Source organism: Helobdella robusta (assembly GCF_000326865.2).
Source record: "Helobdella robusta unplaced genomic scaffold HELROscaffold_107, whole genome shotgun sequence".
In the NCBI taxonomy this organism is placed as follows: domain Eukaryota; kingdom Metazoa; phylum Annelida; class Clitellata; order Rhynchobdellida; family Glossiphoniidae; genus Helobdella; species Helobdella robusta.
In genome coordinates, this window is record NW_008703606.1 from 254,799 (window position 1) to 275,569 (window position 20,771).

The following is a 20,771-nucleotide window of genomic DNA, read 5'->3' on the forward strand; positions in this document are numbered from 1 at the left end:
TCGGAAAGACATCTATCATACATGTTTTTGATGGCAAACTGAGTACAATTTTTTTAACGTCAGATTCTGTTAACAGCATAAAGTCAGGAAAAGAACAATTCCCATTGTACTGAGCTTGACAAATAGTCGGACAATCACTCACATTGGTAGACTTTTATTTACTTTATCATTAAAAAACTTTAAGAATTGAGACAAATCTAACCAACAATTTCACTCGATGACTGACCAGTGACCTGATTACAAAGGACTTTATTAATAACATTCCATAGATTTTTAGAAGATCCACTATTGTCTGCCACAAGTCTTTTCCAATAACTGTTTCTTTTTTGTGAAAAAAGCCTAGATTTATTTTTTAGAGCTGCTATCCACTCATTTTTACATTTCTCTGTCAGATATTTTCTGTAATTCCTTTCTTTCTTTCGACAAAGTCTTTTGAAAGATTTACATTCACCATCATACCATGGAGCATTAACATCACATCTGACTTCTGCAAAACGAAGTGGAGCAACTGCAACAGCCAATTTCTTGAGTTCAGAACTCATCATATCAAACTCAATATTAATATTATTGCTTTGGCAAGACTTTGATAATGGAGAAGTCTGTATATATTTAATGAGATTGCTTTCATTTAGGTATTTCCAGGATCTAACTTGTTTCTTGACTATTTTAGGACGCTTATGAGTTAATGGTATGTTAACCTGAATTAAACTATGGTCTGAAAAAGTCCCACTGGGAAAAATCTTAATATCTGAAATCTAAAAATCTTGAGAGCAAATAATCAGATCAAGAATACCTCCATGTTCATGAGTCGGTTCGTCGATCAAATTTTTTAATTGAAACATTTCTAATATTTCCAATAAATTTACAGTATGACGATCTTCCTGTTTCTCAAGGTGAATGTTGAAATCACCCAAAAAGTATAATATTTAAACTAAAAGAAGTGATATTTTCTAGTAAACATAAAAATTCTTCAAAAAATAAATTACTAACTAAAACTGATCCTGGCCTGTAGAGGGCCAATAGAACAAAATCTTTGTTGCTAATAAATAATTTAACAGCAAGTGCTTCAAATGAACTAAATATTGGCAGATCTATTTTCTTAAACTTAAATTCATTACTGAAGTAAATAATTAAACCCCCATGGTGAGGATCATTTATCCTTAAAAAATCAACATAACTTTATCCTGGTGGCATTGATGATTTAACAGAAATGTTATTCGAAGATCGGTGCCAAGTTTCGACTAAAACGAAAATATCTAGCCCATCATGAATCAAATCATAGATCGTATCAGTTTTAGAAATCAATGATCTAATGTTCAATAAACCTAGTGTTAAATTACGATTAATTATGTTGCAGTCTTTATCATTGTTATCATTTATTTCTAAATTCTTGACATATTTTATATTAACACTAGTTTTTTCTGTATTTTTACAATCTTCCATCTCCCTACCTGTCCTCTCACTCTGAACAAAAAATTTTGATTGTTTTCTTCTCGCTCCATAACTTTAGCTTTATCAACAAATTATTTAAATTCCTGCCTCTGATCCTTTGTTAAATCATAGTTCAGTCCAACATGTGAAAATTCTTTTAACGACTTGAATTTATATACATTTCTCATTATTGAGTCTCTGAGTAAAACGCAATCTAACTTTATCAAAATGGGTCTAACGACAGTTTCGCATTTCCTTCCCAGTCTCATTATTTTGATTACATTTTTTTCAGAAACATCTCCTGTCAAATGCTTTAAAATTTTCAAAACATTGGAACGATCATCATCACTTTCAGCTAAACGAAACATCAATAAATTTGTTTCTCTTTCTTTAACGTCACTAGCTTCTTGTAAAGTTTTCTGGATTGATTTGACATCACTTCTAATTACTTCAACATTCTATTTAACTTCCTTGCTGACAATGCTAGAAAATGTTTCTTTTATTTCGTTTTTAAAAATTTTAATTTCCTCACGTAAAACAATATCGAAACGATCAAGTTCATCAAGTTTAGATTGGTTATGGTCAACAACCATTTTTATGCTATCAACGTCAAGTTTTATTTTTCTGTTACTATCATTTATTTCATTTAGTTAAGCAACAAATTCATTTTTAGACGCATCCATTGACTTAGCCAAGGAACTAACATCTTGAGACAAATCAACACAACGTTGACAAAACCATTTTAAACCTTTAACACTTCTCAAAATTTCAAGAATATCATCGTTAGTTTCACATTTATTGTGAACAAAAGTCTTGCAACAAGTGCATGACAACAAATCTTTACTTGGAACTTTTATTGTACACTTCGTACAGCAGTAGCGACTACCGGACGACATTATTGAATTTATTATTATAATTAATTACGCTTACTAGCAGGGAAATTCCTATCACGTGACAGCAATTTACAGACAATATATTATCAAATTTCACTAAAATAATGAATTATTCAAAAATTTAATTATGTTAATCTATTCAAAAAAAATATCAATAAACGATTACTTTTAACGACGAAAACACCAAAAATAACTGACGAAACGACAATATCAACCGTCCAAACGACTGTACAAAAGAATATATATATATATATATATATATATATATATATATATATATTTACAATATTCTATAAATTCTACCGAATGTCTGGCGTTTATAGGTTTGTAGTTCGTTTTTTCCCATCGGGATTACTACTACCTCACTGACTAGAAAGAAGGCTTACGATGCATAAACAGATTGGTGCAGAAAGAAGGCTTACGATGCATAAACAGAGTGGTGCTATCAAATCTCATTTGGACTCAACACACTCAACCACTATAAACCGTGAAATCCTAGACAGCAACATCAAAGTAATATACCAGAGCACCAACTACACGCATCTTAAAATTGCAGAAGTAGTCCTAATTGACATCAATAAACGAAAAATACAACAAAAAAATGACAACCTCACTCCCAACCCGGCGCTTATTCAACAATGAAAAAAAGAAGTAATAAAAACTAGCATTGTAAATAGTGACAAAGAGGAATATGATGCTATCGATGAAGAAAAGGAAACCAACGAAGAAATATGAATAAAGAAATATGACACCTAATTTCCATCTAAGTTCACTTTCACAAAGTGAATATTTCCCTATATAAATCAAATTGCACTGATGATGATTTGCCTTATTTGCAGCATGAATTCGAAAAATAAGTTTATTTTGAATTTTAATAAACTAAACGTTCTCCAAAAAACTTTAGTAAGAAAAATCGAAAAAACGAACTACAAACATATTAACGCCAAACATTTGGTAGAATTTATTGAATATTGTAAATATATATATATATTGTTTCAAACAACATTGTTACATAATTGTTGAAAGGTGAATTTAAGTCAAAGTAAACAATCAATTTTAACCGTTTATTTAGCTAATATCGTCCTAGATGCTTTTTGTCGTCAATTTATTGACATTTAATTGAAAAATTTGTTTAAAGATTAACAATAAGATAGTAAGACGTTTGATTGCTGGCAAAGTAAGAGATTCGTACTCATAACAAAAAGACGCACCAAATTATGTACTGTTTATTCCATAGAACTAGGAAAAATTATTAGACAGGTAATAATTTTTATGCCATATCCATTATATCCATGGTTAGGCCACTATCAACTCACATTCTACTCAATGTTTCATTTTATAACTTATTTGCAAATTTATCATTTATAACTATACTGACTAACTTAAGAATACTATAACACACGATAATAGCAAAAATAATAAAAATGTTATCCAGTTCCAAAATGTGTACAACTTCGAACTTATTTGCGAACACTACATTATGCCAGAGTTCATGATGCCGATGGATGTGCAGGTTTAGCCAATATATTCTTGGGTTCAGAGCAATGTGTCGAAAATGTCAATTCATGAAAGAATCAGACAGCGAGCAAATATCAAGGCAATGTTAAGATCTTATTTTTAAAATAAAAATGAAGTGTTTTAAAACTAACCATATAAATTTACGTCAAAATTATCCGGTTGACCTGAAGACCAGTTTTGATAGCCAGAAAATGAAAAAGTTGTACCATTTGAGTATGGCTGCCAAGTGAATTCAGAAAGTTTAATGTTAGAAACTGTTCTTCCTGATGTCCAAATTTTCCAATCATTACCACTTGTGTAAGTAGAAGCTGGTAGATTTAGTTTCAAAAGTTTTGTATGTACTGAAATAAAAGCCGTTCAAGTAAAAACTATTTAAAAACAAACTTGCACTTCAATTCTAATCCAAATAAAATGGTAAAATGGATGCGATATACTAGAAAATATAAAATAACTATACTAACGAGAGAGGGGTTCTAAAAAAAGTTTCAGAGCCAAATTCGCATCAGGAGTGTCGAGTGTTATAGGATGAAACTTCAAAGGCATATTGTTACACGCGTCTCTGGCATTTGACCAGGTGAAAGATATTAGGCTCAAGTTTAAGCAAGATTTGACTAGCCAAGAGTAACTTGCATATGGTGGACAGACTGTATGTGAAATAAACATAACCTTGTTAAAAATTTTCAAAATAAGTGTTACTTTTGGAGATATATAATTAATAAATATATTACAATTTGAAAATTTTTGTAATTTATTGATTATGAGAAATATATATCCTATAATTTTTAAAACTTAAAGAACCAACCTTCTTTCACCCGATAACGAACCACAGTTTTACCGGGAGAAGCAGAAACACCTGACAAGAATCCAGAGACCAACTTGCATTCTTTAGAGTGTTCATCAAATTCAAACCCTTTACAGACAAATAATTTATTCAAACTGCAGAAGATCGAGCAGGAAATACGAGAACGAACTCCAGTTCTTAAATTACTCTTGTTGGGAAACGTGCTGAAGTTGTGTCTCACATCAATAACATCAACGTTGCTGTTCTTGGCTATGTGGTATACTCTTTGCTCAACGCTTGCTACATTAGTTAAGCAATTAATTGTGAAACAAACAATTGCTAATATTATGAAAATAATTGAAAACATTTCAGCTAAATTTTGTACAAAATGTAATATAAATTATGGCTCAGATATTTTTAATTTGTGGCATATGCCTTGAAACAAAATCTTCAGGAAATATTTTTATATAACTGGGAAGCCATCTAATACATGAAACTATTTATAATAAATTAACATCCATTAGTGAAGGCTGAGACAAAATTCTTTTACATTCTGTTTTGTATGGTATTGTTTAACCATTGAATGAATTCCTTTCAACGATGAAGTTAAGGATCGATTGGGTTATTTGAACGCGCTTTTAACTTATTTTTATTATTAGAAGTTTGATTAAATATTCTATTTGATCATAAGCAGCTTGTATTTAAAAAATTTTACTAACATATTTTTTAATAATTTATAAACTTCCAAACTTTTTAATGAACACAAATCTTATGAATCAGTCATTAAGGATGTATTGACAAATTTTTTCTGCATTGTTTGTAAGCAAACAATATGCACTTAGTGACTGTTGAAAAAATTGTTAGAACTGGTCGAAAATTTTTTTAAATAATTGGAAAATATATTTCTGTATGATATATATAATTGATCGGAAAAATGTGGATAAAAATTAGCATTAACCGTACCGAGAAAAAGCATTGCATGATCTATGAATGCAAGTAATTAGATGCATTGTTGAGAACATTCATATTTCCGGATTTCTTTCCAAATTTAGACACCGACAGGATGCAGTGCTGAAATGGTCGATGTCAAATGCAGACCCACCTTTCATACATATCTGTTTTGTATCTTGTTATGAAATTTATCGGCGTCAAACTTTCAATAAAATAGCAAAAAATAAATAAGTTTTAAAATTACGAAAATAGATTGCAAAATGCCAGACAAAAAACATGCACCTGTATCAATATAGGCGAGCTGGTCAAATATTTATCAACGCGAATTATTTGTTTGATGAAATTTCGTAACGCAATTTATTGAGCATTTGTTTATTTAAATAGGCGTGTAGCATATTACTTCGTTGATCTATTCAGTTTGAACAAGATGAGTTTGTTAAGAAATTTTTGCGGCATTCTCTTTTTCACGTTATTTGGAAGTTTTGCAAGGACTGCTGATGACGGTGAGATGCTTAAGAAATTTAAGTTGAATCAAAAAACTTTTGATTACATCGCCACAGAATTAATATTTTATAATTTTATTTGAAACATCCCCTCAGTCGTCATCTCCTTTCCAAGCAGTCTGCAGCTCAGTCTGCCAATAAAGAACAATGCAAAGTACACCGTGCACCTGTCAAGAGAGCAAGTTGATGCTATCGATGCTAATGTCTTCGAAGATCTCCATGGAACTCAGTGGCATATGAATAAGTTGGAGGTAAAACTTCTTGAAAAATAGATTTGATTATAAATTTGTCAAAAATTAAAATGTTGAAACATTGTAGCTAGTTAGGAATTATGGAAATCTTGCCTCGTTTATAGTTGCTAAAGTCATTGAAAACGGAGTCCTCAAAACCACATATGTAAGTAACAATTTTGTCAAACGTTCAATTTGAAAAATTCAGTGGGCATTTTGTAACTTATTTTGAAAAAAAATCCATCCGCTTTTTTTTGTCAATTTTTTTTCCTTTTAACTCTTTCGTCATCACATAAATGTTCAGAGCGGATCTCAAGAACGATCTGCTTGCAATATTTATTGAAAAGCACCGTTGAACATTTCTGCATGATAAAAATAAATTGATTTGATTGATTGATTGATGCACTGTTTTTTTGAATAAATACATAAAACAATCAGGTAGGAGATTTTGTACATGACAATGAGAGTTACAGCATGTTTCCGAACACATTGGAGCACAGATTGGACAGGAAGGAGACATTGGAAGAGCACCCAGTTGTGCTCAATGGAGTAGAATACGTGGTGGCCCTTAGGAAGCCACTGCCGACAAGCATGAACGGTCAATATCAAAATTGATTTAAAATTTATTAATTAGAAAATTGTGAAAAAAAATGAATGAATTTCTAAACAGATATAGTGCTGAAGCCACCTACAAACACGGTTTACATGAACGGACCGAAATTATCAAATTCTGAAGCAGATGAGGACCTCAACCGTGCCAAGCGACACAACAATGACGTCACAGAGTTGGTCGCTGAAGTCTTGTTTATTATTGATTACTCCGTTTATGAGAAGTTGGTTTTTATTTTTCAAAAATTTATAAATAAAATTTTAGTTTTCTTTTTTTGCCTATTTGAATTTTGCAACTTTTTCGCAGCCAATAAATTCAACTATAATTCGTATTATACCTAATCACTAAAGATCTTAATAAATTATTATCTAAACTGTTCTAAATTATAGAAACTATTTTTTTTACAAAAAAAAAGGTTTTTAAATTTCAACCGACGCAATAAAGACGAAGCCATCCAGATGTTGAAACACTACTTCGCCCACATGGCGCACGGGGTATGAGACTTAGAAAGTAAAAAAATCGTTTGTGTGGTGATCGACAGGGGACAAGAAGATTACTATCCAAGTGGCTGCACATGAGATTGGATATATGTAAGCGTTTCTAAATAATATAGCCTAGTTCTGAGTTGCTGCATAGAGATCCCCGAATATCATTAAAAACGTAGTAGTCATTTGCGGTTAATTTGATAATGGATCTTACATTTAAAAATGTTTTTGTTATGTTTTCTCATTGAGTAATTACCAATAGAAAAAATGTTATTTAAAACTTTGTCCGTACTTCAAAACGTCATTTCTAATTTGTAACTATTTTCTAAAAGAAACTGTAAAATAAAATTACGTTTTTCAAAATATAAAACAGTTTGCTTGCTAGAATCAGTTTCAAAATCGAAAACAAATGTTTCCAACAGTTTGGGTTCACCTCACGACGAAGAGGAAGGAAATACGTGTCCTGCCAGGTATAGGTACATCATGACCGCCAGGTACAATTCATTCGGCAGAAATAACCACCACACATTTTCTTCTTGCTCCAGGGAGTATTTCCAGAATTATGCTCACAAATTAGACAGGTGAATTTTCGGAGAAAATTATTTCAATTTTTTTTATAATAAATTTGTCCTCTGAAATAATTTGAGATTAACTGTTTTACAATTATCAGCATAGGACAAAATTGCATGTTGAAATCAAGAACAAACAGCAACAACGAAGACCTGATGAAGCATGTGAATGTTTTGCCGAGAACCAAATATTCTCTGGATATTCAGTGCCAAATGTTATATGGTCCCAATGTTATTTCATGTCTTGTTAGTATTATCAGTTTTAAGATTTTACTTTTGTCTTTATGATTTCAAATTGTAACTTCTATATCCTGAACAAATTTTAAAACCATCTTCAAATTTCTACCATTTTCAATAAGCCGAAAGGTTCAACTAACAGCTCTGAAAATAGTTGTAAAAAATTTTATTGTGATTTGCGTAATGATGGCTGTACCGCTGCTCGCTCGAATGTTCTGCCTGGTACGCCGTGCGGTGACAAGATGTGGTGCCTGAATGAAAGATGTGTCAGCAACTCTATCAAGCCTGATTTCAAAGGTCTGGTTGAGTAGGATTATTATCTGTTGTTTTTTTTCACTGCAAAGCTAATATTTTTTTGTAATTTCCCGGTAACATCATTCTAATTTTAATGAAACTCAGGATTAATTTTAAATAAAATAAATGTTAAAGATGAAAAAAAACTTATGATACTGAATGTAATGGTTTTATATTCCGAATTATTCATGAAAATGTACAGAAAACGAGACAACTCGCAAACCAGACAACTCAGCACCAGACAGCCAACTTCCCAAAAATTGGTGCATCCAAGATATGTATGCTCAGTTGTGCGTAAATATCCTAAAAGATGAGAAAAGTAGAAAAGAGAAATGCAATGAATTCTTGTACGACTGCTGTAAAACGTGCGCTCCATATGTTTCAGGTGGTTTTTCAAATTTTAACCATTCATATTAAAAGAATTTGCCTGCAACGGTTAAGGTGTTCATTATCTTTATTAGAAAGAATCGTTCTAATTGTAGGAAAATGAACTAAATTTTCAAATGAATAATTTTCAATTTCAATTTTTTTTCAATTTACTTTAAACAAGATAATTTTGTAGCATAAATTTACCATGGAAAGGTACAGACAGCCGAGCAACATCAGGCAGACCTGACACCTCGGTGCCCAACAAAAACACCAACCCACCATGGCAAGCCCCCAAAGAGGCATGCACTCAAGATAAGCATGCCCAATGGTGCAATGAGTCTCTGAAAACTGAAAATACTAGAAAAGCCTATTGCAAAGACTACATTAATTCCTGCTGCAAAACGTGTGCTCCGTACGTTTCAGGTGGTTTTCAAATGTAACATTTTAAATTACATTGAATTGAATTGTGTTTGATTTTTAATATTTCCAGGTTAAATGATATGAAAATGAAATCGGTTCATGTCATTCACTAAATAAACTATTTGAAGAAAAAATTTTATCGTATTTATTCCATTTTATGACAAAAATTATTATTTATTATTTTAAAAAACATCTTGGTAAGATGGTAAAATTGGTAAGCAAAAGAAAATTAAAATAAAAGCATTAAAGATTAATATGTTTGAAAGGGTTAGTTCTGAATTACTACTACGAAAAACTATTCATTATGAAGTTTTCTTATAAAATAATATTAATATGAACGTGTATAAAAGCGCCTAACATTGAAAAGTTGGGTCTTGGTCTTTAATCATTTAGTTCTTCAGTAATTAACTTTAACATTGTTATTAGTAAAATGTCACTATAATAACTATGATCTAAAAATCATGAATTGATAAAATAATGTTAAATAATTTTTGATGAATAAAATTTTAATGATGATTAGAAAAAACATCTCATTCAGAATAATTTGTTGACGTTCATTGAAAACAACATTATTGAATCAATTATCGCTAGTGTTTGACAAACATTTCCATGAAATGTTTAATGTCAAAAAACAAAAAAATGAAAAAGTTAATTGATATCAACAAGTTAGAAAAATTGTGCATATATAAATAAATAAAATAAATAAATAAATAAACATAAATAAAAGACAAACTCAATAATTTCTAATTAACGAGTTGGCTTCAGTTGAACCGGACTTCTGAATTATTACAATGAAATTTCCACACATTTTCTCCATGCGATGCAAATTGATTTGCGTATTGAACAGTTTGTCAAATAGAAAAGTTTCTATGGAAATTAATAACTGCATTGTGTACAGGAAGCCCGATGCAATTAGTTGATCGAAAGCACTCTAGGCGTGTGTGAATATATTTAATTCGACATACTTTACATTAAGCTTAAGCATATATAACTTTAATTATAAAACTGTTGATCTCAATTTCCAACTCTGATACTTCCATGTGTTAAATCTTTTAAAATTTCAATGAAGTTTTACAAAAATGTAAATAATTTATTCACTGTTTTTTATGTTTAATAAAAAAATTTTTATTAATTTTCAAAGAGTTAATGATTAAAATTGTTAATTGAGTATTTTTATTCAATTAAATTTCGTGCAATCTGATTTTCACGAAATATGGAAAATTGTATTGTATTATGTCGTGTCTAATGACTGCCTATATCATCAGTCTATGTTTTAAACATTTTTCAAAGTATTCCACAAGTAGGAATTTACCGTTTGAAAAACTTTTATTTATAGTGCTCACTCATGATTGGATATCTTGTAAAAATACTTTCATTGTAATCAACTGTGATGTGGAAATGAAAATGACAAACTTCATTATCTTGCGCTGAGGAACGTCTCTGTCATGTATCTCAATTAAAATATTCACTTGTCTCTGAGATACTTTGTTTAAATATTTGAACATTTCAATTCAAACATTGGTTTTAAAAGTAATTTCGAAATGTAACTTCATTCGGATTGGCGAAAATGAAGCTATGTTGCAAAATTAAGAGACTTTAAAAACAAAATGAATAAAGTCATAAAGTCTGAATTAAAGAAATACGGAAACAACACATCAGTGCGTGGAATATCAAAATTTTTCAAATCAAACGATATATTCCTGAAATCCTTATGGGCGATTTTGTTGTTGGGATGTACGACCTACCTGGTTTACAGGCTGCACCAGTTGTTGGATGTCTACTACACTTATACAATAACAACGGAATTCGGTGAAAAGGTTTAGTTTTTTTTCTTTTCTTTCATTTTTTTAAATCGCGATGCTTAAAGGAAAATAATAAAAAAAAGCCTGAGAAAAGTTTGAAAGTTAGATGAAATTGATTCTTTGATATTTATTATTTAGTTGATGGTATCATAACGTAGCCTATCATTTAAGATGATTGTGTGTGCTGACTTTGTGGGTCAAGCCTCTAGTGTTTTAATTCTTTAAAAAAACTGATAAAAACTTTAACCTTTCCAGTGGAAAAAAATATTTCTTGAAAAATTGTTGTAGATTTTTTAGCCAAAAAACATTGTAGTTGACCCGCAGATCAGAGAAAACAAAATTTAAAAAGCAATAACGACTGAACTTAAAAAACTACTAAACTTACGCTATCAGCAAAAAGAAAAAATTGCCCAAGTTGATAAATAAAAGTTGATAAATAATGATATTAAATTTGTTTATTGAAAAAATATAAGTTGGATTTTTGATTTTTAGTAGCTTTATTTTATTCATCAAATTTCGGCAAAAAGTATTTTAAAATCTTTTCGTTTTAAATCATCAAATATATGCGCCCTATCTACAAAAGAAATTTGAGAAATAATTTAAAAATTCTTTGATATAATTGCAAAATTATGAAAATATCTCAAAATGACTTTTTCACAGTTTGATGGAAGCATTGTTTTCCCAGACATCACGATATGCAACTTGGATCCTTTTGCTGCTGGTGAACCTGAAGAAATGTCCATGAATGAATATTTTTCAAAAGTTGATGAAGTAAAAAATAATTTCATTCAAGAACTACGGGACAGAGTGGACAAAAATCATTATTTTAATTTTGAATTTTTCACAAAAATATTCAAAAAAATGAAAACCGTATCGGGTTTCATTATAAACTTACAGAAAAATTATCAAAATTCCACTGATTGTCCTAGCTTTATTGTAGATTGTAGTTTCTTTGGTGCAAATTGGTTAGAACTGGGTAAAAATTGTTCCATTGATAATTTCTCAAAAACCTGGAATCAAAATTATTTAACGTGCTACACATTGAAAACAAGCAGTTTACAATTTTCTTCCTCGAATCTTGTCAGGGAAATGAGTTTGTTGCTGAATGTTGGTCCAATCAGAAACACGAAAATGACCTACCAATCTTCCCTTTTGAATTCCCAATCGAGAGGAGTTAAGGTGAGTGTGCACAGTCCTGGAACTCCTGCGGACCTCAAGCGTGGATTCAATGTGGCTCCTGGAACTGAAAATATCGTCGAAATTACTCAAACTGAAAGAAGACGTTTGAATAAACCTCACAACAAGTTTGTTGAATATTATAGATTCTTTCAATTTATTGACTGCTTATTTATTATTAGTTCACTGTTTTTTTATAAGTCATTGTTTATTTATGTGAAACTTTAGTTTAAAAACTTACAGATTGGGTTGTACTAAGCAGCAAACCATGAACAATTTGTCCTCAATTAAATACACGTACAATATGTGCAGAGAGAACTGCTTACATAAGTTCATATGTCGAAATAATCAATGTAAATCGCATTTGCTGTATTTATTGGATTCGGAATTAGAGAAGTTACCATATTGTGGAAATTTTAGTTCATTTTTCAACATGCCTGCCAATGATTCAAATATGTTTGATACACTTTTTTCTAAACTTTGTGGACTTTTTGTCAAGGAATATGGTATATTTCTTTAGTTAAAATCATTTTCGTTTTTTGAATCATAATATTTTTATAAAGACGATCTGGACAATATTATTGGTGAGTGTGCAGATAATTGTTTGTCTCCATGCAACGAAATGTTATATCAATACTATATAACATCAACAACCTGGCCACCACCTTCAATACAACTTGACATTTTTGAGAATTTTTTCATTGGGAGAGGTTGCATGGATTACCCAGAAGTTATGCAAAGATACGTTAGTTATTTTAGTCAGTCATACCAGAAATAAGAAAAATCTACATAGTAAAAAATATGTATTCACAACTCTTTTGAAAATATATTAATATAAATTTATATAATTATAAATGTGTAAATAAGTTTTTTATTTATTTTACTTATTTATTGTTAGATAGATGGTTTATTGATTTCATATGTTACTCTACACAAATCAAAATTTATTTATTGCTTATTTTTAATAAAACTAGTTTTGGATTTATACGTTGAGATCCAAATTGCATTAGAACTCCTTAAAATATTTCATTATTATAAGTATCTCAAATAATATAATCAATTCTAGCATGTTTCTTTAACAATAGAAGGGTATAACTGCAAGCCGGTCGTGCGGTTAAACCTACGCCACTCACGGGGCGTATTGAACACCGGGGCACGTTGAACCAGTATTAAATAACTGCTGCTAAGCAATTTCATTGACATAAAAAATATTTTTAAATTAAAAAATATTAATTAATATCAACTACAACAGCCAAGGTGACCCAATAGATCACGTTCTTTCAAAACAATAGCACAAACTTGCTTCACACCATTCTGAGCAACAATTCTCCACGGATGATGTTTTGTAGTAATTAATTTCTGTTTTGTCGATGTTGTAGATAGCCTATGGTTCACACGTTCATAAACTGCTGACAAGTTATTAAAAATGCGGAACGTAGATCTATTGAAGCCTATTGTCCAAGCAATAGATGTTGCCTCAGGTTCTCTGACTGAGAGGTGTATGTGTCTTCATGAATCCAGAAAACCAATCAGGTATTTCGTCAAGCAAGCATCCTTCGTCATCAGTACAGATACTTTTCTTAGCTCACCATAATTATAGCGGAGAAGGCTGAAACAGTTTCGAGACTGAATTTTTACAAACCTATAAAGATTTCGTTTCATTAATTTTTAACCTTGCCCACATTTTTTTTTTATAGAGAACCTTCAGACCAAAGCCCTTTCTTTGGCAACCTCTTTGTTTATTTATGTTGTTTTAGAAATTCTTTTTCTTCTAGCAGTATACAGTTTCACTGGTGACTCAATATGAACATGCGCTGATGTGTTTAATTGAACTTTGATTATGATGGTTAAGTATAATTATATAAATAGGTGATTGTGAGAACGATGACTGACATGCATATCTGTTATAATTTTATTAGAATAAATAGGGGGACATCAAACAATGTCACACCAGAACGTTAAAAAATTTTTATAAACCGTTTGCTGAATTTCAAAATGAACTTCCTTTCTATACTTGAAGGTTAGGTTTTTTTTTTTAATAATTTTTTTCAATTCATTTTCGTAGTTCATAATTGACTTTTTTATGCTCATAATATTTTTATGCTCATATTTTAAAAATTGTTCAAATTATAATACAAAATTCAAAAATAGTAGTTAATCGTTTAGAATATATATATCTTACTGTACAACATGTCTTTTAACAAAAAAGAGCCACTCTCACTGCACCATTTAATTTATTCACTTCAATCATTTTAAACAAATTCCTATAAATAGAAATTGAGTTCAGACACGTGAATCACATGATCAAAATCATATCTAAAATATTAACAACGATAAAAAATTTTAACTATAAAATAAAATAACAAATTTCCTTTTGTGAACATTCAAACAGTTTTCGTGTTCATTCAAAACACTTTCGTCGACTCTGCCTACGTGGAGCATTACTATGAATCAATGGGAGCCACCTTGTATTCGAACGGATCTGAAGTGATGGTGCAAAGTTATGAAGAAGCGAGTGAGCATTGTCAGACAACTGGAGGAAAAATGCTGAAAATATTGAATTCAGATCAGCAAAGTGATCTTAACAATTTTTTGAACAATTCAAAGCTTAACGTGAATAGAAATAATGTGGTCTTCATTGGTTTTAGAAGATCTGATTTTGAACAGAACCATAAACTGCATTCTATTTTGAAACCAGAAGGTAATGATGTAAAACATTTTTAATTTTCTTCATTTACATTTTATATTATTACTTTGTTAAATTCTAGTATTTTTTAATAGCAATTTCAAAACTTTGATAAAATTATATAATGAATTCTAATAAATAAATTCTTTTTCCTATTATGTGCTTTTAAAAACCAAATAATTGTTTTATGTTGAAGTATTAACTTAGAGTTGGGGCTATTCAAGATAAAATAAGAATAGTAGACAAAATGCGGCCCACAAGACTTGTCTGGTCAACCAATCCATTATACTGTTATAACCTCTTTTTTAATTATTGCTATCTTTGCTATATTTGAAGTCTTTGAATCAAAAAGGATCGTAAAAAAAAGTCTATATATGTTCCTGCGCAGTATGATTTCCAGAGAGGTTTGAAGCGAAGTCGTAAATGTGATTTATGTAGTTACTTAGAATAGTTTATTGTTTCTATTACTGTTTGCATTCGAATAAATGTTCAACAAAGTTTGCGTTTGAAGCAGTTGTGTTCATCTGTCAGAACTCTTGAACCTACATAATAACGATAACTTGACGATCGTTGAAAGCTACAGCACTGGTGTTGAAAAGATAGAGATCTTTGAAGTTATAACATATAATATACTTTAAGATGTTGAGGAGTGTAAAACTAAGTATTCATTTTAAATAAACAAGGAATCAACAAAGTAGAGTAGAGGCACAGTATATATATATATATATATATAAATATATATATATATATATATATATATATTTGAGCATCTGGGCACATACACTACGTATCAATTGAATACCAAAATACCAAGAATACCAAAAATGCTTTTCTGTTCTATCACGCATAAAATAAACAAAAATTTTGGTTTTGAACTATAAAAACATAAACATGATAGAACATTTAAACATGATAGAACAAAAAAGCTTTTAAAGGTATTCCTATACCATATTCGGTGTTCGAATTGATACGTTGTGCATGTTGCCTAATGCTCAAGTATATATATATACTGTCTATACAAGTATATATATACTGTATATATAATGTGTCTCAAAAATTTGTTAATTCTTTGTTTAATGTGAATACCTAATAGTCATTTAATGAGTTATTACGATATTTAAATATGTGCAATATGACATTTTTATGTTTCATTATTATCGATGATTTTTCTGTTTCTAAATTTATTAGTGTGAAAGATTCCAGTTGCACGTTGTTGAATATTTATTAACGGATGTCTGTGTTCTATGGGTATTGACTCGGCTAGTCGTAAATTATAATGGTTGTAATTGTAACGTAAGATTTCAACATTGTGGTCCAGGATTTGTCTAGTAATTTTAGTTTTGTGTTTCTCTTTCATGTGATTTTTTATAGCACCAGTTTGTACGTGCATCGCGGAATCGCGAGTCTTCTCGATAGCTTGGTCGTCGTCATACCAATATATTCAGAATTATGGAGCCCACACTCACCAATATTACATTTAAACGAATATATTAGATGGCTATGATCAATTATCGATTCTGGCAGTTGTTTATCATCACGTGAAATGACGTTCTTTGGTTGGAGTAGTATATTCGTAGCTTAATGCTATCGTTTTTGTTAGTTGCATGAGTGTTATTTTTATGATTCTTTTCAGGCAGTTGATATGTTGTTCTTGTAATATATTACTATATCATTTTTGTTATTGTAAGTTGCATTGTTGTTGTTGTTTTTGTAGCAGATTTTTTGTTTTTTGCCTTCCATTATTTTCTGGACCATGGGATTTTTATATGCATTAGTGAGTAGTTTAGTGACTATCTAGTTCTGTTCTCCTGCTTCCTACATCAGAAAAGTGCGTACCTATAAGCTCAGTTTACAAAACAGAGATCATGCTCTTTAGATATATCTGACAACATTAACATTCACATTAAACAAACAAAGAATTAATATTGTAAAGGCACAGGATTTATATAAATGTGCATTTGACCACATGATTAACGTATCAATTGGAACACCGAAGATGGTATAGAAATAACAAAAAAAACTTTCTATAATGCTTAAAATAAATAAAAATTTTGATTTTGAACTAATAAAACTGGTAAACTCTTAGCACTCCACGTTTATGTTGTTTACATAGAATAATATTGATAAAGACTTTTAAATTTGACTCCGCCCTTCATTAATATTTATGACCAACCGAAGCGCTTTATTTTTTTCAATTTGTAAATTTTTTAACCGAAGCGCTTTATTTTTTTCTATTTTTAATGAAATTCTTCTATCATTATTTTTTATTTTTAAAACATGTTATAAACATGAGAACTATTTGTAATTTTATTTGCACATTATATTTTCATATAAAAAAGAAAACAGAAGTATCGTCTAATAATTATCGTTAGTTAATAAAGAAAAAATACAAAAAAGTTTCAAAATTTTAAATCGCATAATAATGTCGTATAAGTTCCAGGGCTTTTTAGAACCGCTTTTTTCTATCTCCTTTGGTGCGCAGCCACATAAATTCGTCAGGGTATGATTGTACGTGATCATCGCACGCACCATTCATTTTTTTAAATTTTTGTTTGGCGCATCGCCACAAATTCTCCACTCCAATTGTGTGCACTCCGCTTACGACTCGAAATGTAATGGAGTGATTTACGATTTGGTGGGTTAGACCGGTTACCTGTTATAAGCAGCCCATTGATCCGTCCAAACTGTTGTACCTAAAATTATTAAAATCGAATTATATTTCAAAAACCAACCAAAATGAATTTTAAAACATTAAACTTTATGGAACCAACCGGGCAGAACATGGCATGTCAACGTGGCTGCTATCAAACTACCAAATTTTAGATTATGTGGAACTTGAACAAAGCAGCGATAACAATTTCTTGATCATTGAAGACTATAAGCTGAAACTGATGAGTGGGAATAAGCCAAATCGTTTTCTGTGTTCGAAATCAGGTTAAATTTCAAATGTTATTAATCAAATTAAAAATTTTCATTAATGTTTCCGAAGAAATATTCGTTTTGTTCTATAGTTATTAAATATTAATCTGTCTAATAAGTTTATGAAATTTGTTTTCGCTAATTTTAAGCTGGTTGCCAGAATAAACAAAAATGTTATGAAAATGTTGAAAGTGAAAAAACCTGGTATGATGCAAGAAGTTATTGTCTACAGAAAGGGGAAGATCTAATCACATTTAATAAAAAATTTGATGCTAGTAAATTGAAATTAAAAATAAATAAAGATAAAGCATACTGGTTGGGATATTCAAAGATTAGTTGGTATTGGGAGGATGAACCAGGTTATGTTTCGCTTTTAATTGTTCAAATATTAATAAACTGTTTTTATTAATTGCTCTTTCAAAAAGTTACCAAATTTTTTATTTCAAATTTGTTATTTCGTTCAGACGTTTTCACAAAATTCACAAATTGGAGAAGAAATTCTGAAACAACTTTTTACGGTGATGAGAAAAAATGCTCGGCCATGAGTATCGACGATGTTTCACGGAAAGCAGTGGGGTCCTGCACATCAGCAGCAAAAAATCATTACGTTATCTGCATGAAAGGTACATTTTCGCATAATTTAATAATTTCTATTTTTATCATTTTTTTAAACAATTTTAAATTTTTTTAAAAATTATTTCTACAAACAATCTTACAATTTTCTAGAAGCGCCAAAATCAAAGACTCAAACTGTCAACAAACTCTGTGATAGCTATTTTACAGGTACTTTTATATTTTATAATATATCTCTCAAAAGTTTCAACAACAGAAACACGGCCTATGTAAATACACGTAAACCAACGTTTCAAGTGCATTGCACGTGATCTGGGAGGATTTCTTAGCATTCGAACCAAGCCGCTGCAACATTAGGGCCATTCACCTTAACCATTAAACCATCGCACTGCCCAAACTAAATTATTTAAATTTAATCTTAATTTCCATGTTTAACACAGAAACTGAAGAAATTATTTCTAAAAACCTAATCATTAAAACATTTGCACATTTTATTCAGTCGATAATTTCATCATTGTGGTAACATCCCTCATTATCATCATCATCTTTTTGATTTCGGCTATCATTCACTTGGTTAAAAGGTTGGTAATCTTATCTGCTCTGATGAATGAACAATGTATTAAGCGGGATGAAAGTTTTTAAATATACTTTAGACTTAAAGCTTCGTATGAATTTAAGTAGGAAAATAAAATTTAAAACCTCAGCAATCGACTTGTGAGGTCCGAAATTGACCAGTTGATTGAGGAAAACCCCTAAAATACCCACTCTACCAATGGAGAACCTTTCTACCACACCCTGGAGACAGACCCGATGAAACCCCCTTCCACTCAGCCGATACATAGGATTCCTGCTCTGCCATTCACAGACAGCCGAAAAAGCATTCTTTTAACCGGCGTTTCTTACAGCAGCGAGGATCCTTACAGCACCATTGGTAATGAGATGGTTACTTATACCAGTGCCAAGAAGAACAAATGTAAGGCTGAATTTAAAAAAGCTTTCACTAATGCCCCTACTAATGCTTCTACCACTACCACTCTGGCCATTGATACAACTGCAGCTACTGCTACAGTTAATACTGCTGTCACTACTGCAGCAGCTTCCATTGCTACTACTGCAGCTGTTACTACTGATGTCGCTGGTGTGGCCCGTGGTGAAAACAACACAATGATGGGAAAGTCGACCGATGCAATGTTAGATATTCACATTAATTCAGTTAATGATGTATACATAATTTATAGTGTTTAGTTTGTTTTAAATAGTTTGGTTAGAAAAAATTGTTTCATTAAAAGTATTCCTGACAAAAAAATTTATACCACACACACGCACCCACACAATCACATATCCAAATACATACACATACATACTGTGCGAGACCAGGGACATACATAGATAAAGGTTGAACTCGGAAACGATTGCATGCCTAACCATGGCTCGTTCATCAAAACGGGTTCATACATACATACATACAAATACATACACATACATACAAATACATACACATACATACAAATACATACACATACATACAAATACATACACATTCATCCAAATACATACGCATACATACAAATAAATACATATTCATCCAAATACATACAAATACATACACATTCATCCAAATACATACACATACATACAAATACATTTACATTTTTTTAACAAGGCTCTAAGCCTCCTTTCATTCAAACCTAAAGCAAATCTTGTAGCGCTAATTACAAATGAAATATAACCAAACATAAACCACTAATACACTTGTTCTATATAAAATAAAACATAAAAGCTTAAACATAAACATTAAAAACAGAACAAAATTTTGAACATAATATCCTGTAAATAAAAAAAAAACGAAAAAAAGCTATCTATTAAATTAATAACTCCTTTCTTGAAACTAACTAAAGTTAATGAAGTTTTAACGTCAGAAGGTAATGATGACCAGAATTTTATTCCGTATTTAAAGATAGAATGAGAAAATAGAGCCGTTTTAAAATTAGGCACATAAAAATCAGGTGTTAGTCTTGTTGGTTTCTGAATTATGGTCGAAGATTTTATTAAATTTTTGTGAAAATATTGATATTTATTTAAAATGATCATACATCCAAATACATACACATACGTACAAATACATACACTTACATCCAAATGCATACACATACATCCAAATACATACACACACATACGCATAGTGCACGATAATCTTTCAAATTTTAGACAGACTGCATTCGAACACGGCACTCCTTACGTCTAAGCTAACACTCCAGCCATTATTAACATTAATATTATAAAGTTATAAGCAAACTATCCATCTCTCTCTCTCTCTCTCTACA

The 20,771-nt window shown here is 30.6% G+C and overlaps 4 protein-coding genes across 4 annotated transcripts; 3 read left to right on the forward strand and 1 right to left on the reverse strand.

The window, feature by feature from the left end:
• Positions 1-1,523: 1,523 nt before the first annotated feature.
• Positions 1,524-4,990, reverse strand: HELRODRAFT_183439 (hypothetical protein; the record flags this gene model as incomplete). Its single annotated transcript, XM_009012473.1, has 4 exons — positions 1,524-1,732; positions 3,974-4,150; positions 4,304-4,486; positions 4,645-4,990. The coding sequence occupies 4 exons, from the start codon at positions 4,988-4,990 to the stop codon at positions 1,524-1,526; spliced, it is 915 nt and encodes a 304-aa protein (XP_009010721.1).
• A 1,011-nt stretch (positions 4,991-6,001) lies between these two features.
• On the forward strand, positions 6,002-11,114 carry HELRODRAFT_183440 (hypothetical protein; the record flags this gene model as incomplete). The annotated part of the gene is made up of 12 exons (XM_009012474.1): positions 6,002-6,077; positions 6,174-6,328; positions 6,396-6,473; positions 6,746-6,905; positions 6,978-7,105; positions 7,459-7,507; positions 7,776-7,983; positions 8,073-8,217; positions 8,331-8,505; positions 8,705-8,887; positions 9,085-9,294; positions 10,951-11,114. 12 exons carry the CDS (start codon positions 6,002-6,004, stop codon positions 11,112-11,114), a joined length of 1,731 nt encoding a protein of 576 aa, XP_009010722.1.
• A 624-nt stretch (positions 11,115-11,738) lies between these two features.
• Positions 11,739-12,789, forward strand: HELRODRAFT_183441 (hypothetical protein; the record flags this gene model as incomplete). Its single annotated transcript, XM_009012475.1, has 2 exons — positions 11,739-12,397; positions 12,582-12,789. 2 exons carry the CDS (start codon positions 11,739-11,741, stop codon positions 12,787-12,789), a joined length of 867 nt encoding a protein of 288 aa, XP_009010723.1.
• A 1,475-nt stretch (positions 12,790-14,264) lies between these two features.
• Positions 14,265-19,692, forward strand: HELRODRAFT_194881 (hypothetical protein; the record flags this gene model as incomplete). The annotated part of the gene is made up of 7 exons (XM_009012476.1): positions 14,265-14,289; positions 14,662-14,970; positions 17,734-17,889; positions 18,045-18,233; positions 18,339-18,497; positions 18,601-18,657; positions 19,226-19,692. The coding sequence occupies 7 exons, from the start codon at positions 14,265-14,267 to the stop codon at positions 19,690-19,692; spliced, it is 1,362 nt and encodes a 453-aa protein (XP_009010724.1).
• Positions 19,693-20,771: the final 1,079 nt, after the last annotated feature.